This window comes from Chlorocebus sabaeus, chromosome 8 (assembly GCF_047675955.1).
Source record: "Chlorocebus sabaeus isolate Y175 chromosome 8, mChlSab1.0.hap1, whole genome shotgun sequence".
NCBI classification, from domain to species: Eukaryota; Metazoa; Chordata; class Mammalia; order Primates; family Cercopithecidae; genus Chlorocebus; species Chlorocebus sabaeus.
Genome location: NC_132911.1, coordinates 90,996,852 through 91,024,831, shown reverse-complemented (window position 1 = coordinate 91,024,831; position 27,980 = coordinate 90,996,852). Strand labels below are relative to the sequence as shown.

The 27,980-nt window shown below is 35.5% G+C and overlaps 1 protein-coding gene across 2 annotated transcripts in view; it reads right to left on the bottom strand.

The window, feature by feature from the left end:
* CNBD1 (cyclic nucleotide binding domain containing 1) overlaps positions 1 to 27,980 on the bottom strand; it is a 550,745-nt gene that overhangs the window by 207,180 nt on the left and 315,585 nt on the right. For both annotated transcript variants that reach the window (XM_038000319.2, XM_038000318.2), the window contains exon 5: positions 12,188 to 12,333. In XM_038000319.2, coding sequence (XP_037856247.2) covers positions 12,188 to 12,333 — 146 coding nt within the window. The remainder of the gene's footprint in view (positions 1 to 12,187; positions 12,334 to 27,980) is intronic.

Below are 27,980 nucleotides of genomic sequence, written 5' to 3'. Positions count from 1 at the left end.
AGGAACAATTAACAGCTTATGAGGTACAATGAAGTACATAATGCAATGCAGATAAACCATGAAAACACTACGTTAAGTGAAAGAACTCAACACAAAAGGTCACATATTGTATGATTCCATTCATATAAAATGTTCAGAATAAATAAAACCATAGAAACAGAGAACAGGCTAGTGGCTACCAGGGTCTAGGGGAATGGTGAGTGATTGCTTAATGGGCGAGGGGTTCCATTTTGGGATGGTAGAAATTTGGGGAAACTGGATGCTGTGATGGTTCCAAAATATTTTGAATGTGTTAAATGTCACTGAGTTGTACACTCTAAAAGATTCCCATTTTATGAATTTCACCTCAATTTTTAAAAAGGCTTATTAAGATGCAATTCAATGAAATTCACCCTTTTAAAATGTACAATTCTGTTGATTTTTAGTATATGTAAAGATATGTTGAATCTCATCACAATCTAATATTAGAATATTTTTATCATTCCCAAAAGAAACTCTTATGCATCAGCAATAATGTCCCTTACCCCACATCCCAAAGGTGGCAACCATTATGTTACTTGATGTCCAGATGAATTGGCTTATTCTGGAGATTTCATATAAAAGCAATCATAAACATGTGGCCTTTTGTGACTGGCTTCTTTTATTTATCATAATGGTTTCAAAGTTTACACAAATTGTGGCATATATCAGTACTTCACCACTTTTTTCACCAAAAAGTTTTCTATTATAATGATATATATATACTTTTTAAAAGTTCCTTCACTCATTGATGGAAATTCGGTCTTTTTCCACATAATGGCTACTGTGAATAATACTGCTATAAACATTTGTATATAAGTTTTGCATTAATGTATATTTTCATTTCTTAGGTGTGTATTTAGGAGTGGAATTCTGGGGTGATATGGTTTAACTGTGTCCTCACCCAAATCTCATCTTGAATTGTAGCTCCCATAATTCCCACATGTTGTGGGTGGGACCTGGTGGGAGACAACTGAATCATGGGGGCAGTTTCCCCCATACTGTTCTTGGGGTAGTGAGTAAGGCTCTCAAGAGCTGATGGTTTTGGAAGGGGTTTCCACTTTCTCTTGGCTCTCATTCTCTCTTGCCTGCTGTCATGTATGATGTGTCTTGCTTCCCCCTTGCCCTCTGCCATGATTGTGAGGCCTCCCTAATCACACGGAACTGTAAGTTTATTAAATCTCTTTCTTTTATAAATTACCCAGTCTCAGTCATGTCTTTATTAGCAACTTGAAAACAGACTAATAAGGTCAATTGATACTGGTAGAGTGAGGTGCTGCTGTAAACATACCCAAAAATGTGGAAATGATTTGGAAACTGGGTAACAGGCAGAGGTTGGAACAGTTTGGAGGGCTCAGAAGAAGACAGGAAAATGTGGAAAAGTTTGGAACTTCCTAGAGACTAGTTGAATGGCTTTGACCAAAATGTTCAGAGTGATATGGACAGTAAAATCCAGGCTAAGGTGGTCTCAGATGGAGATAAAGAACTTGTTGGGAACTGGAGAAAAGGTGACTGTTGCTATGTTTTAGCAAAGAGACTGGTAGCATTTTGCCCCTGCCCTAGAGGACTGTGGAACTTTGAACTTGAGGAAGATGATTTAGGGTATCAGCAAAGCATTCAAGAGGTGACTTGGGTGCTGTTAAAAGCATTCAGTTTTAAAAGGAAAACAGTATAACAATTCAAAAAATTTGCAGCCTGATGATGTGATAGAAAAGAAAAACTGCAGACCCTCAGCACTAGCCCATGAAAGTAGCTGGGAGTGAGGCTGTATCCTGCAAAGCCACAGGGGTGGAGCCGCCCAACATATGGGAACCCATCTCTTGTATCAGTGTGACCTGGATGTGAGACATGGAGTTAAAGGAGATCATTTTGAAGCTTTAAGATTTGACTGCCCAGCCAAGAAATAACTAAGATCAGAGCAGAACTGAAGGAGATAGAGACACAAAAAACCCTCCAAAAAATCAATGAATCCAAGAGTTGGTTTTTTGAAACGATCAACAAAATTGACAGACCACTAGCAAGACTAATAAAGAAGAAAAGAGAGAAGAATCAAATAGATGCAATAAAAAATGATAAAGGGGATATCACCACCGACCCCACAGAAATACAAACTACCATCAGAGAATACTATAAACACCTCTACGCAAATAAACTGGAAAATCTAGAAGAAATGGATAATTTCCTGGACACTTACACTCTTCCAAGACTAAACCAGGAAGAAGTTGAATCCCTGAATAGACCAATAGCAGGCTCTGAAATTGAGGCAATAATTAATAGCCTACCAACCAAAAAAAGTCCAGGACCAGATGGATTCACAGCTGAATTCTACCAGAGGTACAAGGAGGAGTTGGTACCATTCCTTCTGAAACTATTCCAATCAATAGAAAAAGAGGGAATCCTCCCTAACTCATTTTATGAGGCCAACATCATCCTGATACCAAAGCCTGGCAGAGACACAACAAAAAAAGAGAATTTTAGACCAATATCCCTGATGAACATCGATGCAAAAATCCTCAATAAAATACTGGCAAACCGGATTCAGCAGCACATCAAAAAGCTTATCCACTATGATCAAGTGGGCTTCATCCCTGGGATGCAAGGCTGGTTCAACATTCGCAAATCAATAAACATAATCCAGCATATAAACAGAACCAAAGACAAGAACCACATCATTATCTCAATAGATGCAGAAAAGGCTTTTGACAAAATTCAACAGCCCTTCATGCTAAAAACGCTCAATAAATTCGGTATTGATGGAACGTACCTCAAAATAATAAGAGCTATTTATGACAAACCCACAGCCAATATCATACTGAATGGGCAAAAACTGGAAAAATTCCCTTTGAAAACTGGCACAAGACAGGGATGCCCTCTCTCACCACTCCTATTTAACATAGTGTTGGAAGTTCTGGCTAGGGCAATCAGGCAAGAGAAAGAAATCAAGGGGATTCAGTTAGGAAAAGAAGAAGTCAAATTGTCCTTCTTTGCAGATGACATGATTGTATATTTAGAAAACCCTATTGTCTCAGCCCAAAATCTCCTTAAGCTGATAAGCAACTTCAGCAAAGTCTCAGGATACAAAATTAATGTGCAAAAATCATAAGCATTCTTATACACCAGTAACAGTCAAACAGAGAGCCAAATCATGAATGAACTTTCATTCACAATTGCTTCAAAGAGAATAAAATACCTAGGAATCCAACTTACAAGGGATGTAAAGGACCTCTTCAAGGAGAACTACAAACCACTACTCAGTGAAATAAAAGAGGACACAAACAAATGGAAGAACATACCATGCTCATGGATAGGAAGAATCAATATTGTGAAAATGGCCATACTGCCCAAGGTTATTTATAGATTCAATGCCATCCCCATCAAGCTACCAACGAGTTTCTTCACAGAATTGGAAAAAACTGCTTTAAAGTTCATATGGAACCAAAAAAGAGCCCGCATCGCCAAGACAATCCTAAGTCAAAAGAACAAAGCTGGAGGCATCACGCCACCTGACTTCAAACTATACTACAAGGCTACAGTAACCAAAACAGCATGGTACTGGTACCAAAACAGAGATATAGACCAATGGAACAGAACAGAGCCCTCAGAAATAATACCACACATCTACAGCCATCTGATCTTTGACAAACCTGAGAGAAACAAGAAAAGGGGAAAGGATTCCCTATTTAATAAATGGTGCTGGGAAAATTGACTAGTCATAAGTAGAAAGCTGAAACTGGATCCTTTCCTTACTCCTTATACGAAAATTAATTCAAGATGGATTAGAGACTTAAATGTTAGACCTAATACCATAAAAATCCTAGAAGAAAACCTAGGTAGTACCATTCAGGACATAGGCATGGGCAAAGACTTCATGTCTAAAACACCAAAAGCAATGGCAGCAAAAGCCAACATTGACAAATGGGATCTCATTAAACTAAAGAGCTTCTGCACAGCAAAAGAAACTACCATCAGAGTGAACAGGCAACCTACAGAATGGGAGAACATTTTTGCAATCTACTCATCTGACAAAGGGCTAATATCCAGAACCTACAAAGAACTCAAACAACTTTACAAGAAAAAAACAAACAACCCCATCAAAAAGTGGGCAAAGGATATGAACAGACATTTCTCAAAAGAAGACATTCATACAGCCAACAGACACATGAAAAAATGCTCATCATTGCTGGCCATCAGAGAAATGCAAATCAAAACCACAATGAGATACCATCTCACACCAGTTAGAATGGCAATCATTAAAAAGTCAGGAAACAACAGGTGCTGGAGAGGATGTGGAGAAACAGGAACACTTTTACACTGTTGGTGGGATTGTAAACTAGTTCAACCATTATGGAAAACAGTATGGCGATTCCTCAAGGATCTAGAACTAGATGTACCATATGACCCAGCCATCCCATTACTGGGTATATACCCAAAGGATTATAAATCATGCTGCTATAAAGACACATGCACACGTATGTTTATTGCAGCACTATTCACAATAGTAAAGACTTGGAATCAACCCATATGTCCATCAGTGACAGACTGGATTAAGAAAATGTGGCACATATACACCATGGAATACTATGCAGCCATAAAAAAGGATGAGTTTGTGTCCTTTGTAGGGACATGGATGCAGCTGGAAATCATCATTCTTAGCAAACTATCACAAGAACAGAAAACCAAACACCGCATGTTCTCACTCATAGGTGGGAACTGAACAGTGAGATCACTTGGACTCGGGAAGGGGAACATCACACACCGGGGCCTATCATGGGGAGGAGGGAGGGGGAGGGATTGCATTGGGAGTTATACCTGATGTAAATGACGAGTTGATGGGTGCTGACGAGTTGATGGGTGCAGCACACCAACATGGCACAAGTATACATATGTAACAAACCTGCATGTTATGCACATGTACCCTAGAACTTAAAGTATAATAATAAAAAATTAATTAATTAATTAATTTAAAAAAAAAAAAAAAGATTTGACTTCCCAGCTGCATTTTGGACTTGCATGGGGCCTTTAGCCCTTTGGTTTTGGCCAATTTCTCCCATTTGGAACAGCTGTATTTACCCAATGCCTGTACCCTGATTGTATCTAGTAAGTAAGGAATTTGCTTCTGATTTTACAGGCTCACAAGTAGATGGGATTTGCCTTGTCTCAGATTAGACTTTGGACTGTGGACTTTTGAGTTAATGCTAAAATGAATTAAGACTTTGGGAGATAGTTGGGAAGACATGATTGGTTTTGAAAAGTGAGGACATGAGATTTGGGAGGGGCCAGAAGTGAAATGGTTTGGCTGTGTCCCCACCTAAATCATATCTTGAATTGTAGCTCCCATAATTCCCATGTGCTATAGGAGGGACCCAGTGTGAGATAATTGAATAGTGGGGCGGTTTCCTCCATACTATTGTCATGGTAGTGAATAAGTCTCATGAGATCTGATGGTTTCGTAAGGGGTTTCCCCTTTCACTTGGCTCTCATCGTCTCTTGTCTGCCACTATGTAAGACGTGTCTTGCTTCCCCTTCACCCTCCACCATGATTTTGAGGCTTCCCTGACCATGTGGAACTGTGAGTCCATTAAACTTCTTTCCTTTATAAATTATCCAGTCTCAAGTATGTCTTTATTAGCAACGTGAGAACAAACTAACACACGGGGCAAATGTAACATTATGGTTAATATTTGAGGAACTGCCAAACTGTTTTACAAAGTGGCTTCATCTTACAATCCCAAGAGAAATGTATGAGCTTCAACTTCTCTACATCCATACCAACACTTATTACTTTCTTTTATATTTTAATCATGATAGTGGAGATGGAGTAGTATGCCATTGTGGTTTTTATTTGGAATTGCTTAATGACAATAACATTGGACATTTTCACATGCTTATTGGCTATATCTTCTCTGAAAATGTATCTATTCAGCTAATATACTCATTTTTAAATTCGATTAATTGTCTTCTTGTTATTGAGGTTTACAAGTTCTTCACATTCTGGACATGAGACCCTTATTAGATATATGATTTGCAAGTACTGTGTTCCATTACAAGGGCTGCATTTTTACCTTGTTGATTCTATTCTTTGAAGCTCAAAATATTTTAATTTTTATAAGGTCCAAATTATTCAATTTTTTCTTTGTGTCTTGTACTGTCAGTATTATGTGTAAAAACGCATGGCTTAACCTGTGATTATGAAGATTCTTAAGTTTTCTTCTAAAAGTTTTATAGTTTTAATTATTACATTTATATTCTCAATTCACGTTTGGTAAATATTTATGTATGGTGTAAGTAAATAAGTGTGTATGGTCTATCTTCATTATCTAGCATCTTAGTTCTCCAAGCATAATTTGTTGAAAAGAGTTTTCTTTCCACCACTGAATTGTCTTGGCAACCTTGTCTAAAACCAATAGACCATCAAGTTAAAACATTATTTCTGGACTCAGTCTGTTCCATTGATCTATCTCTCTATATATATATCTATGCCAATATCACACTGTTATGTTACTAAAGGTTTGTAGTAGTTTTGAAATAGAGAAGTGTGAGTCCTTCAACTTTATCATTTGTTTTCAAAAAAGTTTTGACTGTTTTGCATCCCCTAAATTTCTATATGAATTTTAAGATCAGCTTATTAATTTCTGCAAAAAAAAAAAGGCAATTGGTATTTTGTTAGGGATTGTGTTGAATCTGTAGATCAATATAAATAGTATTGTTATCTTATCAATATTAATTATGTAGATCTATGAACATTGAATTACCTTCTATTTATTTACTAATTTATTTCAACAGTTTTATAGTTTTCAATGTACAAGTCTTGCACTTCATTTATAAAATTTATTCCTAAGCAGGTTATATTTTTGATGTTATTGGCAAATTGAATTGAATTTCTTAATTGCATTTTTATAAATTAACTTTTATTCTTAACTGTTCAATACGTGTGCTCTAGAGTCTCCTTTAAATACTTGACAGACTTCATTATGAATCCATGTGGGTCAGGGATTTTCTTTGTGAGAATATTTTAAATTACCAATTTAATACATTATTTTAGTTATCCTTCAAGTTATCCTTCTTTTGAGTCAACTATGATAGTTTGTATCTGAACTTGTTCATTATATCTAAGTTATCAGTTTCTATAATACAGCATGTGTTAGGTCATTCATGCATTGCTATAAAGAAACACATGATACTGGGTCATTTGTAAAGAAAAGATGTTTAGGCCGGGAGCGGTGGCTCAAGTCTGTAATCCCAGCACTTTGGGAGGCCGAGACGGGTGGATCACGAGATCAGGAGATCAAGACCATCCTGGCTAACACGGTGAAACCCCGTCTCTACTAAAAAAATACAAAAAAAAATTAGCCGGGTGAGGTGGCGGGCACCTGTAGTCCCAGCTACTCCGGAGGCTGAGGTAGGAGAATGGCGGGAATCCAGGAGGCGGAGCTTTCAGTGAGCGGAGATCGCGCCGCTGCACCACTCCAGCCTGGGCGACAGAGCGAGACTCCGTCTCAAAAAAAAAAAAAAAAAAGAAAAAAAAATGGCTGCAATGAGCATGGTGGGTGCTGGCATCCTCTCAGCTTCAGGGAAAGCCTCAAGGAGCTTTTACTCATAGTAGAAGGTAAAATGGAAGCAGACGTATCACATGGAGAGAGAAGGAGCAGGAGAGAGAATAAGGGAGGGTGCCATACACATTTAAACAACCAGATCTTGTGAGAATTCACTCACTATCATGAGGACAGTACCAAGTTACAAGGGATCCACCCCCAAGAACCAGAAACCTTGCACCAGGCCACATCTCCAACACTAGGAATTATATCTCAACATGAGATTTGGAGGGGATGTCCAAATTATATCATTCTGCCCCTGGCCCCCAAATCTCATATCCTTCTCACATTCTAAAATACAATTATCCCATCTCAATAATTCCCAAAAGTCTTAACTTGCTCCAGCATTAACTCAAAAGTCCCAAGTCCAAGGTCTTATCTAAGTTTGAATCCATATTCCTCCCACCTATGAGCCTATAAAATCAAAACATACTATTTACTTCCAAGATACAATGGGGAAAAAGGCATTGGAAAAACATTCCCATTCCAAAAGGGAGAAATTGACCAAAAGAAAGAGGCTACAGGCCTCAAGCAAAACTGAAGTCTAGCGAGGTTGTTAGAAATAGCCAGGCCATATCTTGATCACTTTGTTGCTTAGAAATTTCTTCTACAGATACTGTAAGTCATCACTTATAAATTCAAACACCATTTATCTCCAACACCATTTATTAAAGAGACTGTCCTTTCTCCACTGAGTGTTTTTAGCACCTTTGTCAAAAATCAAGCAAAGTGGGAACAGCGCCTTATAAAACCATCAGATCCTATGAGAACTCACTCAGTATCATGAGAACTGCATGGGAGTGACTGCCCTCAGGATTCAGCTACCTCCACTTGGTTTCTCCCTGAGCATGTGGGTTTTGGGGGGATTATGGGCAATACAATTCAAGATAAGATTTGGATGGGGACACAAAGCCTTACCATATCAACATATTTGTTTTTATGCCATTGCCTTGTGTTTTTATTATAATCACTTTTCAATGTATTTTGAAATCAGAGAGTGTGATGCCTCTAGCTTTGTTCTTTTTGCTCAAAATTGTTTTGGCCATTTGGGTTCTTTTGTGGTTCCATATGAATTTAAGAATTGTTTTTCTATTTCTGTGAAAAATGTCATGGAATTTTGATAGGGAATGCATTGAATCTATAGATTGCTTTGAATAGTATGAGCATTTTAACAATATTAATTTTTTCAACCATGAGCATAGAAAGGACAGCTTTCTATTTATTACTATTTTTCTCAATTTATTTTATCAATATTTTCTACTTTACAGTTTGCAGGTCTTTCACTTCCTTGGTTAGATTTTTTGTTAATATTGGTAAATGGAATTGTTTGCTTATTTTCCTCTTTGAATATTTTATTAGTAGAGAAACACTACTAATTTTTGTATGTTGATTTTGTATCCTGCAATTTTACTGAATTCACTTATCTTGTCTGCCTTTAGTGTCAGGGTAATGCTGGCCTCATAAAATTAGTCTGGGAGTATACCCTCCTATTCAATTTTTGGAAGAATGTAAGAATAATCGATATTAATTCTTTTTAAAATGTTTGGTAAAATTCAGCAGTGAAGCCTTCCTTTCCTGGGTTTCTCTTGGATCTCCTTTTTTTCTTCATCAGTCTACATAAATACTAGATTTATACTAAATCTCAGCTAAAGATTTTATTTCTTCTATTATAAGAATAAATTATTTGAATTATGGTTAATTTACGTCTAGAAAAGACGCGCACTACATATTTCATGAGATTTAGCTACCATATTTTTAGTTGTTAAATAAAATATAAACCACAACAGAAAATAAAATATATGCAGGTTAAAGAAATGTTAGAAGTTTAGTAACATAAAAATATTTTCAGCATTAAAAATAAATATAAAATTTAATGAAAATGAGGACTTTTGGAGTTTTTGAGATACAACCTCACAAAAGTGGGTTCAGAATGAAATAAAATGAAAGAAATAGAAGAGAAATAATACTGTAAGACAAAGGACTACACAAAGAAAACAGTAAAGGTGACATCGATATAAAAGAGAAAAACATATTTTACAGAAATGTGTTTTAATATTAACATAAAGCTAGATAATAAAAGTTTGATCTGGGATATTGTTACAGGTTGTAACTAAACAGCAGTTCTTTTAGTTTTCATGAGCTTTAGGTTATCAATCATAAAAATGTCCCTAGTTCAGGCCATAAAAATGTAATCTAATGAAAAATTCTTCCATTTGACTTCAGTAAACTATATCTACCTACACATGTATATGGAGAGATGACTATCTGTAAAATATATTACATACAGTAATTTTAATATAAGTACTCATATATAGTAATATTAATATAGTCAGTAAATAATAATATAGTAATCAAATATTTGTAACACTTTAACTTAGAGATACATAATGTGTTTTATTCACTACTTAGAAGTATAATATTGTTTTCCTGTTACTGTTTGATTGTTTATAAAAACTGAATGAGCAAGAGGTTCAGTGAATAATGGTAAGTTTAGGAAGCTTTCTTAATGAGGCTTTAAGAACTAGTGGCCAGAAAAGAGACCAGAAGGTACAAACAGCTGTGTGGAATTGCACCAGAGAAATGGAAGCCCCAGTAGCAGATTGAAAGTCAGCAGCCTGGTGATGAGGGGCTACTAGAGGGAATAGTTTAAATAACAGCAGAGGGAGGGAAACACATACATGAATAAAGAAAAAGGAGAGAGACAGACACCTAGTTGGGCCTTTTTATTAAATTGGATGAACAAAGAAATCTACAAAGGTCAGATATTTAATGAGTTGACTTCTTTGGTAGTGAAACAGATCTGAGCTGTCGGAACTAAATGCTTTAAAAACTTGAGAGGCATTTTGACACAGGTAGGTGTAAACACAGAGACTCCTAATTTTTAAGTGTTGAAAGTACACCCTATTGAAATGCAAGTTGGAATGCCTGACACTTGTGAAAGATTGAAAATTCATATTTTAATCATCAATCACCTGAGTTAAGGTGCCATCAGAATTAAACGTTTGTTTCTAATTTTAATTTTAGAAAATGTTTGAAAAAAATGTATAATTACAAATATTAACAAATGAACATTTACTGTGAGAGAATAAAACGAACTCAAATATATGTAGGAGAAAGTTAATTTTAGCCCTTTATCACCCCTCAATTTCACTCCCCTCTACTAAGGCAACAATTTTTAAAAATATGTATTTTTGGAATGTCCTTCTGGACCCACTTGTATAGTTTAAAAAGATATATGTATATATATGTGTGTGTGTGTGTGTGTATAAATTTAGACTTTTTCATAAATGTGTTATTAATATAATTTGCAATTATTCTATTTACTGTCTTTAATGTTTCTATAACAATATATATAAATCTAGCTCATTCTTTTTAATCACCGTTTAGAATTCTATAGAATAGATATATCAAAATATGTGTAGCCAATCTTCTATTCAAGGACATTTAGGTTGTTCCCATATTTTTTACCATTATAAATATGTTTTCAGTGATTTATAAAACAAATTAATTTTTAATTACTATCCTCAATCTAATAGCAAAGTGATGTTGAATGTTTGTCCTTTATTCCCTTTCAAAATGATTTCATCCCCTTTAAAATTCCTTTGATTTATTTTTCATTGCTTGATCACAGATTAAATAGAACTAATTATGAGAGAAGATCATTGAGGGAAAATGCTGGAAATATGTAAATTATTTCAATAGACATATTATTTAAAATTCCAGTTAGGTTTTAAATGTCATGATCTTGATAAACCAGTTTGTACTAACAGTGACATAATACACAGAGAACAAGTTTAGAATTGGTTGAAGTGTGTTTGAAACTCGATTCTAAGCAAGAATACTCTGTGTGATATTTGTGTTGTGCCTCAGGGGTCCTCATCTGTGGAGAATAATAATAGCAATATCTTCCTTCATTTGTTTTTCTGAGGAACCAAAAGGGATGCTTCTGACACAAAGAATGTATTAAATTATATGCCTACCCCCATAATTAAAATATAACAAGTCTATTAATATATCCACTAAGTCCTTCGTGAAGGGACCAAAAACTAAAATTGGGAAATGAAAATCTATCCAGAGAGGCTTTTTTCCCTATATCTGGATTAGTACCTGACTCAGTCAAATAATCATATTGACCGTCTGCTGTCTCACCTATGAAAATCAACACTATATTGTTACTAAATGTGTATCTCAGATATTGGTTCCAAAAGTGTGGTGCCTGCACTGGTGGCATTACCTGAGGTATTATAAACGAAATTGAGGCCTCATCCTATACCTACTGAACCAGAAATTCTGATGTTTAAACCTAACAATATGGGTCTCAATGTGATCACTGAGTAATTCTGAGTCATGCTCCAGGCAGAGAAACACTAGTGTGTATCTTAAACTCTAAGTACTAAAATGTGAGATGTTACTCATTTCACTACTTATAAACTTACAAATAAAATACATCCAAATAGTATATTTTTACCACGTCAACTGAAATTGTCAAGTGAAATTTTAAGCATAATAATGATAAAGAACTCAAAATAGTGGCCTGCATTTTATCTCGCCAAATTTCTCCCACATTAGTCTATTACCTGTGCTGCCTTTCAACCAGGTTTCGGAAAAGACGGTCTTACTAAGTGTTTTCAGATGTTTATCATTTAGCTGAGAGGTTAAATTTGGAATTGTTTTCAGGTACTTCCACACAGTTTTATGTTCATATGGCGTCCTGTGAATGGGCCTCAAAGAAAAAAAAAAAAAAAAAAATTACAAATTCAGAGAGTATGGCATAAATGCAAAGAAACAAACAGATTCTTAATTTTTAAGTTTCCAAATTTGTATTTTCTTTGTAGTTAGGGGTTTTTAAAAAAGAACTGTGATGTTATTATATTTTGTCTTACTAATCAACTTTAGGATTTGTTACCCTTCCAACATTAAGATGCACTTCCGCAGTACTTTAAACTTTAGGAAATTACACAATGCCTTTATTATTCTTTTTAGAAAGAAAACTCAGTACTCTGATTGTAAAGTTGCATCTCTTATCAGTAGTTATTATAATAATAATAAAGACCTCTTTCAGATATTAAAAAGATTAATGTTGTTTCCACTGTTTATTCTTAATTCTTTTAAGTACTATTAAAGTTCGATCAAATGGAAATGTACTTTAACACTAAGGGGGATAAATCGTAAGTGAAAAGATACATATGTACTTTTAAATGAAACATGATTATCATATAATACATGGTATTTATTATTTATTTTTAATCATTAAAACTCTTTAATAAATGTAACACTAAATCAGGATATAAAATTCCTATCAATCTAATGTCTCAAAGGACTAACCTAGCTGTCATAAATACCATTTCAAAATACTCAGCAGTTAGCCGGGCGCAGTGGCTCATGCTTATAATCCCAGCACTTTGGGAGGCTGAGGCAGGAGGATCAAGAGGTCAGGAGATCAAGACCATCCTGGCCAACATGGTGAAACCCTGTCTCTACTAAAAATACCAAAATACAAAATACTCAACAGTTTTCAAGCAAATTTTTAAAAATTCATGTGAAAAATCAATTTAGCATCATAAAGGGAATTTCAGATACCCATACCACACATATGGGTTTGACAGTAATAGTCCCAGTTTAGATATGACATAGTGTTGGCCCATCTGGTATCCATGTGTATGCATACAGGTTTATGTCTGTGTCTGTTTATTGAATGATATAAATTGTGTTTTTTGTTTTGGGTTGTAGCAAAAAAAAATGTTTAAAAATACTAGCTTAGTATACAGTCTTGAGAAATAGTTTTGAGAAAACTGGCTCCCTACATAATGTCATTTACAAATTTGTTCTTCAGATGCAATAACAAATAATTCGTATTAGAAATGGCATGATATCTTAACCAAAACCTAACATATGTGCCATTGACTTAGCAGCCAAACAAGAGGTGGCAAGGAAATACTATCACAGGCTGTAAAGATACAGGGTTTTCTTTTTTTTGTTTATTTTAGTGGTAATACATTTATTAGTTGCCTGCAATAATTTATAAGGCACATCAAATGCCTAGAAAACTTGCTACTTCATAGAAAGTAGCTGGAAAGAGCCAGAACGTTATTGTGTTTTGTTTGCTTAGTGCTGCTTGTTTGTAGCAATATATTATTAACTGATTCAAGTTGATCAGTTTTCAAGTATAAAAGAAAGGGAATAGAGAGGCTCTAGAAAAGTGGGACATGGTTATAAAAAGCCCAGTACTTCCTCATCCTATGTAGCAAGAAAGGACTTGAAAGTCATCTCAGTAAATAAAGGCGCTTAACCCTATGGCAAAGGTCTGATGAAAAGTTTGGCCTCCCCATCCAAGCCTACTTTTTTAGAAGGCCTTAAAGTAGCCTCCATTAAGAGAGAGATGGACACAAGGCATAAGCACAGAAATAATAAACGACTTAAAAACAATGTCTACAACATAACCTTGGCTTTGGTTGCTGCCTCATAGAAGATACTGAAAACAAATAGATAAAAATTCTGTTATGTTTTTGAAGCATCTATACCACTGAAGTACCTAATATTATGCTCTAAAAACAGTTTTGGCTTATTGAACTCTCAAACCAAAAGAAATTGTGCCACACTCCTCACCCTTCAAAGGGAACATAATCTCCAGTGTTCTTACATTCGTCCACCAGGTCAAAAGATAAGAGAAAACCTCCCAGATAGTGGAGCCAGGTGTTCCTCCCAAAAAACAGATCCAAGATCTAATTTTTAAAACTTCCAGTACTGTTAGGGTGGAGGTTTTTATAATACTAGCCCAGCAAAACAGCAATGTTGCTCTCAATCTATGGCTATAATGTTTCCATTTCTTCCTTTTTTCTTAGTGTGAGTTTTCATTGTAATAGCCTATTCCTGGCTCTGCTATTGTGTATCGTGTAAGAGGATAGCAACAAAAAACCGTATTTCTGGTTTTTATGTTAGCAGACCAGAAATATACATTCTTGATGGGGAGGAGGGTATGTCCTCTAAAATTCTGGACTTTGAAATGCGTAACTAGTGAAACTTTCTATTTTTTCTTTTGGTGAAAAAGTAAATATATGTGTTGAAAAAGGGTATGCATAGTAGTTGGTAACTAGAAAGAGGCAGACTACAGAAGAGATGCTAGCTGTTCAAAAATGGGTTCCTTCTATCTCTAGTTACACAGCTAGAATGCACTTCAAAATCATTCTGTTGTCACCATGTGACTGAATTCTAGCCAATGGGAAGTGAACTGACACAGAGATGAAGTGCAGCATATCAAATGGCCAAATTTTGTAAATATTTCATTTAAATCTGAAAGAATGTGTATGTGCATTTGTTGGGTACAGAAATCATTTGTTTGTGTAAGAGTGTATATATATAAACACATATACAATAAAAATGTATAATAATATATATGTACATCAGATATATTCATAATATAGATATGCATGGATACATGTGTGTTTGTGCCTATGTATACATCTAAACAAGTGCTAACAAATTTATAACACTATGTGTCTGATATTCTTTCTGTAGATAAAATATATTATATCAGTATACTTCCTTTACCAAGTGCATTCCCATTCAACATATAGAAAAACTCATGCATAGAATTGTTAAATAACTTGCTCAAGATCTCATGTCTAGTCAGTGACAGAACTAAGTGGCAGGGTTCAGTTTGGCCTTGAATTGTATGTTCGAGAGTTTCAGCCCTTGGTCAAAAATTTTTTGTGATTTTTCAGATACAACCACAAGCCATTATAAAGGCTTTAGCTGGCAGGCCTCCTGAGGGAAAGCTGCCCTCCCCACACCAGACTGGCTACAGGGTCAGTGCACTGCAGTCTCTGAAGGGAGTTGCATTCAAGAACTCAGCTCCCTGGCCAGCCATGCTGTCATGCTCATCTGCATTCCTAGTCCAGGCCCTTCATTTGGAATTCTCCTTGTTGGAGGATCTTGAAGACACTTTTCTGCATTCGGACTCATTCAGCACTCAGGCATTTTCCACTTCTAACCTTTCCCCAGACCTCACCCCAACCCCCAGGTCTATAAAACTGCAAAAGTCTTTGCTCAGAGCTCCCTCAACAGTGAGATAGCCATTACGTTAGTAATAATCTACCTGACCCATAATTGGTGCATACGCTCACAGGGCACGGTGGATTTAACATGAGGTCAGTGCTACCTCCAGTTTGAGATTCTTGCTTATTCCTTCACAGTTAGTGATTAAAGACTTGACTATTACTTGCATTTGGGCTTGTTGTTTTATCAGCTATTCTGATACTTGCTGTTCCACATTCTCTCTCTCCAGCTCTTCTGAGTTCCTGAAAATGTTTTTAACCACGATCTACATTATAACTTATTACTGGTTATCATTCTAATCTTCTGTATCTTTCCTTGTATTGTATGTTTTCTATCAATTTGGTCTATATATTTCTGAGGTATTTGGGTTAATACGGCAATTATGGATTTATCTGTTGCTCCCCAGAATTCAGTCACTGTGTTAACTTTTTAAACTGATGTTATTTGATGAAAACAATCATTGCTTTTGCCAGTACATAAAGTCTGTCTTTATTCCTTTTTAAATTTTTCCTTCAATTTTATCTTGTCAGCTACTAGGTTTGCATTTTCCAGCTTCTCTTGGCCTATATATTTGCCTACATATATTTGTTATTTCATTTTCAAGATGATGTATATTTTGTATTTTAAACGCTGAACTTCTATCAAACAAACTATGTTGGATATCTGTTACTAATATTAAGTTTTTTCCCCTTCTCTGTTAAAAACACAAAAACTAGCTAAGTATGGTGGAAGGCTCCTGTAAACCCAGCTACTCAGGAGGCTGAGGCAGGAGAATAGCTTGAACCCGGGAGACAGAGGATGCTGTGAGCCGAGATTGCGTCACTGCACTCCAGCCTGGGTGACAGAATGAGATTCCATCTCAAAAAATAAATAATTTTTTTAATTAAGTTTTTCAATCTCTGAACGTATCTTTTCATTTACTTAGACCATCTTTACCTTCAACAATGTTTTATTAGTGTACAAGTCTTGCACGTTTTTTCTTAAATTCGTTTCTAAGTATTCTAGGTCTTTGAGGGTATTCTAAATGGTTTTGTTTTCTACATTTCATTTTTGGATTTTTCATTGATGGTGTGTAGATTTGATATTTGTATATTGATCTTGTATCCTGAAACATTGCTGAATGTGTTTATTATTTAAATTGAATCCACTAGATTCCCTCGGATTTTCTATATGCAAGATCATATCATTTGCAAACAGAGATAGTTTTAGTTTTCTTTTCCAATCTGATGACTTTTATTTCTTTCTCATGAATGACTATCTTAACTAGAATGTTCACTATAATGTTATATAAAAGTGGCCAGAGTAGATATCTTTGTCTTTTCCTGATATTTGAGAGAAATCATTCAGTCTTTCTTCAGGTTAGCTGTGAGTTTTCCACTGATGCTGTTTATTAGATTAAGGAAGTTCTCTTCTGTTCTTATTATGTTGAGTACTTTTTTCATCATGAATGGGTGTTGGATTTTGTCAATTTTTTCATGCTAATAAAGAAAATTATGGGTTTTTTTATTTTAATAATATGGTATATTACATTTGTTGATTATTAGATGTTAGAGTGATCTTGCATTACTGGAATAAATGCAATTTGGTCCTGATGGAATGTTTTTTATATGTTGCTTGATTTAGTTTGCTACTATTTTGTTGAGAATATTTGCATCAACATTCATAAGGGACATTGGTTTGTAGTTTTGTTTTCTTGTGATCCCTTTATTTGGTTTTGGTATCAGGCTAGCTTCATAGAACGAGTTGGGATGTGTTTCTCCCTTTTCTATTTTTTGAAAGATTTTGTGAAGAATTGTTTTTAGTTCCTTAAGAGATTGGCAGAAATTACCAGTGAAACCATCTAGGACTGGCATTTGCTTTGTGAGAAGTGTTCTTTACCTAGCAATTTAGTCTTTGTTATAGGTGACTTTGGAGTTCATTTTTATTCTTGAGTCAATTTTGGCAATTTGTTTATTTCTAGAAATGTTTCCTTTAATTCTAAGTTACATCATTGTTAGCATACAGTTTATTACAGGATTCCTGTATCATCTTTTTTATTTCTGCAGTATCAGTAGAGATATCCTCTCTTTCATTAGTCATTTTAGTCATTTGAGTCTTCTCTTTGTTTTTTTCTTAGTTAGCCTAGGTAAAATTTTCTATTTTGTTGATCTTTCTAAAGAACTAATTGTTTTTTCGTATTCATTTTTTATTCTCTATTTCATTTATTTCTTTTAGCACTTCAAATATGTTATGAAAATTCATTCCATTTGTGTGAGCATTCATTTCACAGTGTAAGTTATTTTCTCTCACTGCTTCCAGTATTCTGTTTCTTCTAATTTGAACACTGACTGTGATGTTTTTAGGTGTGGAGCTTTTTGTGTTTCTACTACTCAGAGTTCGTTGACTTCTTCTGTGAGTAGACTAACATTTTCCCTCAGGTTGGGAGGTTTTGGGCCATTCTTTCTTTAAATATTCTCTGCTCTTTTTCTCTCCTATTCTTCCGGGATTCCCATTATCTTTGTGCTGGTACAGTGGGTGGTAGCCCACAGGTCTCTGAGGCTGTATTCACATTTTGTATTGTTTTTCTTTCTATTCTTCTGACTAGATAATCAGTGAAGATGTATCTTCGAGCTTACTGAACCTTCCTTTTGGCAGCTCAAATCTGTTGTTGAATTCCACTAGTGGTTTTTTTGTTTTTTTTTTTTTTTAATTTTAGTTACTTACTTTTCAATTCCAGAATCTCTGTTTGTCGCTTTTTAATTTTGTGGCACTTACTCTCATTCTGTATGTGTTGAGACTCCATTGCCATTGATGTAGTTTGGATATTTGTCCCTGCCCAAATCTCATGTTGAAATGTCATCCCCATGAGGTGTTTGGATCCTGGGCGTGGATTCCTCACAAATGGCTTGGGCCATGCTCTCAGTGATAAGTGAGCTTTCCTTCTGAGTTCACATGAGATCTAGTCATTTAAGAGTGTGTGGCACCTCCTCCTACTACATTTTCGTTTGCTCCTGCTTTCACCCTGTGACATGCCTATTGACCTTTCATCTTCCACAATGATTGTAACCTTTCTGAGGCTTCCCTAGAAGCTGAGCAGATGCCAGCACCAGGCTTCCTGTAAAGCCTGCACAACTGTGAGTCAATTAAACCCCTTTTCTTTATAAATTATCCAGTCTCAGGTATTTATTTATGGCAACGCAAGAATGGCCTAATACAGTCATAGTTTCCTCTGATTCTGTAAAGTCTATATTCCCTGCCATGTATCGCCACAGAAATATCTACTAATTTATCTCACTTGTCATCTAATAATTATTCAACTATTTCTGTAAATGCTTCAAATATTTCTATAAAAACTTTTGCTGATAGGCAAAAGTTGTATGTTGTCATGATTTTCTTGAACTCTTTGGACTTGGTTTCCTTTATTTACTTGATTCTAATCATAATAGTTGATTTAAAATCTTTGTCTGCTAAGTTTAGCATTTGAATGCCCTCAGGATATCATCTGTTGTTAACTGCATTTTTCATTCCTGTATATGGGATACCTTTGCTGTTTCTTTGCATGTCTCAGAATTTTTGCTGAAAACTAAACATTTTGAATAATATAATATGGGAACTCTGGAAATAAGCTCTTCCCTCCTTCCCAGGGTCAAATAACAACAATGCCCTATGAATGGAGTTTTTCCATGGAGTTGGTAGACAAGTCACATTGTGGTATCTTCTGGGAGTGGAGCTTTGTGAGGAGTTCCTCACCAGCTGTCTCCTCCAGTGGCTGCAAGCCTGCTGGTTTTCATAGCTGCTGTGATTCAAGGCTATCACATAATTGGAAAAAGGAAGATTAAAACAAGTCAATATAAAAATGCTACAAACTCTGTTTTTCTTACCTAGGCTCTACTATTTTTGTTGAATAAATGTATATTGTTGCAAACATTTGACTAATTTCCAGGTTTTTGAAAAGCTTATTTTGACAGTTTTTTCTAGCATTTCATTGCTTTCATAAATGAACAGTTTCACAGAGGTTTTCACTCCACCATTCTCAAAGTCCTACACTCAACATTGACTCTTGAATCTCTCTAATCTACAGCAATACCTACAATTTCCTCCCACAGATGAAGGCCGACCTGTATCACAAGCACCTAATGACAAGGGTTAGGGGAGTGCACATGAAACCTGAGGGAGGGACAATAAAAATATTTGATAAACACTGTTGACTAACAGAAAAGATTAAAGTCACTCAAAAGTTACAGCTCTTTATCATTTTGATGAATGAATGTCCTTGTAATTTACATATTCTAACTCAAAAATAAAAAATATGATTTTATATAACTACTATAATCTTTTTCTGGAAATATCATTCCTGATCAATTTCTATTTTTCACCTTCCTTCTGACCTTCTACATCAATATCCAAGAATATATTTAGAATACTTGATTTGGGCCATGGAGAAACAGAAGTGCTAGAAACACCCATTTCACCTCCTGTTACCACCTTTCTTCCTTGTTTGTATTAACCTATTTTTGCACTGGTCTTAAGTCTTTCCCAGGCTACACTCTGGCAAATGATCAGCAGCATACTCTGCAACTCTGAAATTAAACCTCTTAAATCTAACATACCCCCCTGTGTGTATCATCCTTGGGAGGATAAAGACATTCAGGTATGAATAGTTGGCTTTCACTTCTCTAAATTTGGCCTTCACGTCTCTCTTAACCTCTAGTCTTCTAAATTGTCAGGAACAACTTTTACACACATTGTACCCATTCCTTTCTTGCCAATGCTTCCTGGCACACTCTTAATAGGAAATACTTCAGTGAATAAAACTAGATTAACAAAAAGTCATACATTGAGAGGTGTTTCATAAACTGAAATTCCCAAAGTATTATTAGTAGTAGCTCTTTAATTGTGTTGTATTAAAATTATCATTATTAGTTATCAGACCACATACAGTGGTGTATAAAAAATACTATTCCCTTATTTTTTCATTAATTCACCTTTCTATCTACTTCTAGACCCAATTCCAGCTGAGGGCCAAAAGCAACATTTTAGTGTATTTCAGAGATTTCAGGCATTTCAGTGGGAAACAAAATAATTTCAGGTTGTTGTTTCTTCTCCTTCTTCTCTCAGTGATCACCTCAAACCTAGGGGCTTATAGTCATACCAAGTAGGTATCTGGCTTCTGATCATTAGTATCCATGTGGGGTGGCATCTGCTGAGCTGTAATTATCATGTATAGCCTTCAGCATCCGTGCTGACATCCACTGAATTGCTCAGTGTTCCCAGTTGTAGGTACTTATGACCTTGGTGTTCTAAAGCTCTTGCAAATCTGTTGACTTTTCACTCTCAGGCAATTCTTCGCACTTCTTGCTGATAAGAAGAGACTTTGACTACTTTTGTGAACATCTGTGAGGCCATGAAAAATTGCTTAGGATTCTCTTAAGGTTTCTATACCCCTAATACTAATTACCCCTAATACTAATTACATTTACTCAGATGTACAAAGGAAAGGGAGCTTTTGCATTTGTCTACAACTTATCTAATCTTTCTAACAATCTCTAATCTGCTCAGTTGAAGAGCAACCCAAAACAAAACCAAAAAAGCCTTGCACTTGTCTCTTAAAAATATCACATCTTCTGATATAAGCAATTTCTGTTCAATTTAAATGTTGAGACTAACATAAAGTTTAGGTCCCCCTCCTAGCTGATTTACATGGCCTTTCTTAGAGGGCTTAGACTCTTAGTAAAGAAGCTTAGTCTTCCAGAGTTACTCCACCCCAAATTTTTCTACCTGTAAGGGAGTATAAGTATTCAAAAGCATTGATTCTGTCCTGTGGCTGTGGGTAGAGGAATAACTGATTTGAATATGCTCAAAATTCTGAAGTAACATAATCAACTTATATTACTGAATACATAAAAAAAGCCATTAACTTGGATAGGATGCTTGCCAAAAACAAACAAACAAACAAACAAAAAACAGTAAATCAGAACACTCAGGTACAAGCAAGGGAAGAAATCAGTGAAGAAGTATGCTATAAGAAGCAATATTTAAATCAGGCATGGCAGCTCGTGCCTGTAATCCCAGCATTTTGGGAGGCTGAAGTAGGCAGATCACCTGAGGTCAGGAGTTCGAGACCAGTGTGGCCAACATGGTGAAACCCCGTCACTACTAAAAATACAAAAATTAGGAGGTGTGGTGGTGCATACCTGTAGTCCCAGCTACTCAGGAGGCTAAGGGAGGAGAATTGCTGGAACCCAGGAGGTGGAGGTTGCAGTGAGCCAAGATTGCACCATTGTGCTCTAGCCTGGGCAGCAGAGCAGGATTCTGTCTCAAAAATAAAAATTAAAAAAAAAGAAGCAATATATAAACTGAAGATCAAAAAGTCAATTTTCGGCCGGGCATGGTGACTAACACCTGTAATCCCAGCACTTTGGGAGGCCAAGGCGGGTGGATCACTTGAAGTCAGGAGTTCAAGACCAGCCTGGCCAACATAGTGAAACCGTGTCTCTACTAAAATTAACCAGATGTGATGGCATGCACCTGTAATCTATTATTTGGAAGGCTGAGGCAGAAGAATCACTCGAACCTGGGAGGTAGAGGTTGCAGAGAGTCAAGATTGTGCCACTGCCCTCCAGCCTGTGTAAGAGAGCGAGACTCCATCTCAGGGAAAAAAAAAAAAGTCAATTTTTTCAAACAAATTAACACACTAAAAAATTACTAAATGGGCTGGGTGTGGTGGCTCACGTCTGTAATCCCAGCAGTTTGGGATGCTGAGGTGGATGGATCATGAGGTCAGGAGTTTGAAACCAACCCAGCCAACATGATGAAACCCCCGTCTCTATTAAAGATATAAAAAATCAGCTGGGCATGGTGGTGGGCGCCTGTAATCCCAGCTACTCAGGAGGCTGAGACAAAAGAATTGCTTGAACCCAGGAGGCGGAGGTTGCAGTGAGTCGAGATCACGCTATTGCATTCCAGCCTGGATGACAGGGTGAGACTCTGTCTCAAAAAAAAAAATAAAATAAAAATAAAAAAACAAAAAACAAAAAAACTACATGAAGAACAAATCATGTTACAAATGCATACACATACATATACACACAAAACACGCATACACAAAACCTAAATGTAAATAAAATAACTCCAGTCTCTCAGGGTAAATTAATAAACTATGGAATAAGGAGGGGAAACATACAATTTACTCATTTAAAATGGAATCAAAATATTCTATGTAGAAAGATACACATATTAACAGTCAAAATATTAAACATTAAAAATAAGTATTCAGTAATAAAGAAATGGTTAAAGCCTTACATTTTCCAAAGGGGATATTAGTTAGCTTATTGTAGAATCAGGCATATAATGCAGAATTTTAGGTGGCAACAGAAATCTACAATATTGGTGACACATTATTAGGCATTTGGTTACATAATTAAGAATATATCCAAAATACCTATCCTAGGGGCAAGAGTATAAGTGATTCCTAATGATCTATTTTTACAATTGAAAAACACCATAATTAAAATGTTCACTTTAGACACTCAGTTTTAAGAGTCTTAATGATTCAAAACTCACTACCTTCTTAAACATTGTTCCCCTTAACTATGTGCTTTTAAAGTGTCAATTTATCATACCACTTATTTCTATTGCCTGGTTTCTTTTTCTTTCAAAACAAGAGAACTGTACACTAGGCCATGGTTCCACAACCTTTTTGGTACCAGGGACTGGTTTAGTGGAGACCATTTTTTGGGATGATTCAAGCACATTACATTTATCATTAGATTCTCATAAGGAGCGCACAACCTAGATCCCTTATGTAAACAGTTCAATAAAGTTCATGCTCCCATGAAAATCTAATGCACTGATCTGACAGGAGGTGGAGCTCAGCTTCCCTCCTTTGCTGGTACTCACCTCCTGCTATGTGGCCCTGTTCCTTAGGAGACACCATATCAGTCAATGACCCCTGCACTAGTATATACATGAAATAGTAACTATTGCTTATTTTATTTTATCCATTAAACTCTTATTCTAAATTACTGGTATTGCTTAGCAAAGGAGTTGAACATTCTCTTTATTATTTATTTACTTACACTTACTTTCAAGACATCAAATTTGTTTAATTTGAAGGAATATCTGACTACCTAGGTATTAGAAATTCTGTTAAGACACTTCCCTGTTCTTTTGTAGACAAATATAAAAGAAAAAAGTTAATAAAACAGGAATATTCTGATTACAAAAAAGACTTCATTCATGGAGAATTGCCAGAAGGCTTGTGATCTCTAAAAGTGAAAGGAAATTTCAGAGATGCTGATTATTGTTATGTCTCAATGATATGAAAGAATCAAAGAAAATATCCCTATGTCCTGTTATAAAGCAATCAACTTTTAATTGGAAGTGAATTTATTTGGGGATAGAACTGATTCATGTATTTGAAAAGCTGTCAAAGAGGGATTAAGATTATTCTGTCTGGCAATTATGAGTAGAAATTATTAAAATGTGATTTTTTTCTAATTAAAAAGTACAATTAAAAATACTAAATCAACAAAGCAAGTCTTTGGGGAGCCATACAGAAAATGCCAGTGTTAGCTCTTTATCCAAGTCCTCCTGCTGTTTTGAGTTTACACATTCTTTTAATATTGGTCAAATATAAATAACCAAATATTAACATGAGGCTCAGTCCCATATGCTATGGGAAACTTGATAATCCTTTAATATCCACGAAAATTTGGGGGAAGCTTCTATTTCTCTCAATTAATTCTTGTTAATTTTCTATTTTCATTGAATGCTTAATCTCTGATCTAGAAGGCAGAATTTTCTGTGGTTAATTTTGTTTTATTTTAAATTAAAACATATCCTTCCTACATATAAGATTGAAGTCAAATAGAGAAGAGATTACCACTTATTTTCCATTTGTAATATTTTCACTAATGTTATCACGTGATTCTTGTGATAGAAGGATTGGGCAAGAGCAGTTGTATTCAATTACACACATGAACACACATATACAGACACAGAGCACCTTGTTCAAACTAAAGCTTAGAGTGTAAATGAAGTTAATAAAAGTGGCACTATGCTAGTTAAAAGAATGGACAGGCAGGTCAGTTGCCACACTAGACCTCTTCTTACCCTACACATACCTGAAAGAATAATTAGGAATTCATAGGTCTGATGTGAAATTATAGGGGATCCAAGGTTTTCAACATGCATACTAATTTTAATTAGTTGGTTGCTCACTATGTTTCATGTTACTATCACACAGTTATAAAGAGCATCAAGGAATTACACTTTCTAATCCAATCTCCTGCTTTTTAAATGAGAAAGCTGAGGTTTAGATATGCTAAGTAACTTGCCCAAGGTCACATGAATAATAACTTGTGGAAGCAAGGATTTTTATCTCAGGGAGTCTCATTCCAGAGCCTAGATTTTCATCCACTTTAGCCCCTACATTAAATCAAATTTTTATTATAGTGATTTGCACTTATTTTGAGTTACTGGGGCTAAATGAATCAGGGCAGGAGATGTTCCAGGTTTATCGCATTTGACATACAATAAATTAAAAAGAATACAAATTTATAAATTAAAAATTTGGTGCAAATGTGAATAATTATTTAGAAAAGGAAGAAAGTACAACAAATCACAAAGTTTGAAAAGCTGGATAATTTTAAAACATCATCAAATCTAGAAAAATATAAAATTTTATTAATCAGTTGTCTATGTCACTCCATTTTACTTATTTTTCTTACTTTTTAAATTACACTTAAAAATATTTTCACACCTTTGTATGACAACAATTTTTTATCATTTTGATAGAATAGACTCTTCCCTCTAGCTTGGTTGATATAATTTTAAAAATTATTCCCAATAACATAGAAATGTTTCCTTTAGCTTCACAACCAATTATCGGTAATATTATATAAAATTTTTAGAATTCTTGTCAAATTTAGGAAAATCTCTATCTGAATTTCTTTCATATATGGGCTAGGAGATTTCGAAAGGTTTTCCACAGATTTTGATTCTCTCTCTACTTTTAAAAGTATATGCCACTTCTGTGCCCACATGCTTTTGGTGCCAGGTAGCTATAAATTTACCCTGTTGCTTCATGTCAAGATGCTGCTGGGTCCACACAGTGGGCAGTCAGGGTGTTTCTTGACAGGCATTTCTACACTAGCACAGCTAGCAATAATTGCACATACATCAATGACTAAGAACCAAAAATTATATCCCACTAGACTCAAATGAAATGTATCTCTAACTTAACTTTCCCTAAACTGGATTCTTAAAATGCTGAAGCCAACTCCAACACCAGGTGCCATGAAAATAGAGTGTAAGAAAAAAAGTTGGCAGGTGTGATGGTTAATATTAGGTGTCAACTTGACTGCATCGAGGGATGCCTAGATGGCTGGCAACATATTGCTTCTGGGTGTGTCTGTGAAGGTGTTACCAGAGAAGACTGACATTTGAGTTGGTGGAATGGGAGAGGAAGACCCACCCTCAATTTGGGTGGGCACCATCCTATCTGCTGCCAGTGCAGCTAGAACAAAGCTGGTGGAAGAATGGGGATAAGTTTGCTTGCTGATTCCCCTAGTTCTCTCTGTCTTCCCATGCCTGATGCTTCCTTTCACTTCTCCTGCCTTTGAACCTCAGATTTCCTGTCTTTGGCCTTTGGACTCTGGGACTTGCGCCAGCATCTTCCTGGGGATGCTTGGACCTTCTGCTATAGACTGAAGTCTACACTGTCGGCTTTCCTGGTTTTGAGGCTTTCAGACTTGGACTGAGCCACTACTGGCTTTTTCTTTCCTCAGCTTACAGATGGCATATGGTAGGGCTTTGCTGTACAATCACGAAAGCTAATTCTCCTTAATAAACTCTATTATATCTATAGATATAGATATGTGTATCTATATGTATCTATATCTATATCTAAATAGATACAGATATTTAGATATAGATACATGTATCAATATGTATCTATATCTAAATATAAATCTCCTATTGGTTCTGTCCTTCTGGAGAATCCTGACTAATAGAGCAGGCAAAGGAAAAACACATGATTACAATGAAAATGTCTTACTTTTACAAATATTACAGAAACTTATGAGCATGTGAATGTATTTCTAGAGCCTCTTTAAGGGCCTTTGAAGTGACCCATGAAAATTAAAAGACAAGCCTGAAGCTTAAGCTTTATTACCTTTAGGGAAAGGGTAAATCTACCTCTGAGTTAAGATCAAATTATTACACAAAAGAAACAGTAAGAAAATAGACCCATTAATGAAGCTGGATTAAAAACATACAAGACTTTGAACCTGGAGTGAAAGAGGGTAGTAATGGAAAAAAAAAAAGAACATGGAATAAGGCACACAGAGAACAATAAAATTATGAGCATGAATCAGAGGGCATGGAGGAATCAGCTCAGATTTACAACCTGGAAAAATAATGGTAGAAATGAAAACTTAGGTCATCAGCTGGAAACAGAATACCTGGGAGTCTCCTACACTTGGATATATATGTCCCTGGAAAATGTATCCTGCACACCCAGCCACGTGAGTTCCTCAAGGATCCAAAAAACTTGCTGAAATTTGATGGCATATGTTTGGGGGTACATGAACATATTCAGAAATTGTACAGCTAATATCCCTGGGCCTTAGCAAGTATATAACATTTGACTAAATGTTCTATGAGCCACAGATTAATGGAATAGAAAAATCCACCAAAAATGTTCATTTTAATTAAAAGACGCACACAGGCAAGCTCTTGGACCTTCTTAATAGTTTTAGAAGTAGCACCGTGGCTGTTATAAAATTGTTTAAAACTGTTAAAAATGTGACTTTCTCCTCAAATGTCACTTTTTTCTATATATCCCTTTTTCCTGCATGTTTTCAAGCAAACTACTGTAAAATGCTTTTCCTAGAATATAGGGTGTACTTGAAGTATTTCTTGAATCATTAATCATTAATATGCACATCACCTTCTGTCTGACTTTCCATTTGAATTCCCTAATCAGTCAAGGATGAATGAACAGAATAACAATTGATTTTATCTGATCATCCAAATTCATATGACAAATGCTGATCATTATCAGTTTTTCCAGAAATTGGGTTTGGTCATTTGTGGAGTGCACACATCAGAGGCACAGCACGCTTTTGGTTCTCTCTGCTATTCCTATACACCATTGAAAATGGAAAGATTAATGCCAACAAATTTAACTCTTCTTTTCAAGCTTAAAAAACCTCTTATAATTAGAAAATAGATTACTAATTTTTTTAACATGCTTCCTTTTCTTGTTTGGGGAGGATGGCTGGGCTTTTTCTTGTAGAGAAAGAGGAATTAAAGGACATGGTATACCCTCCA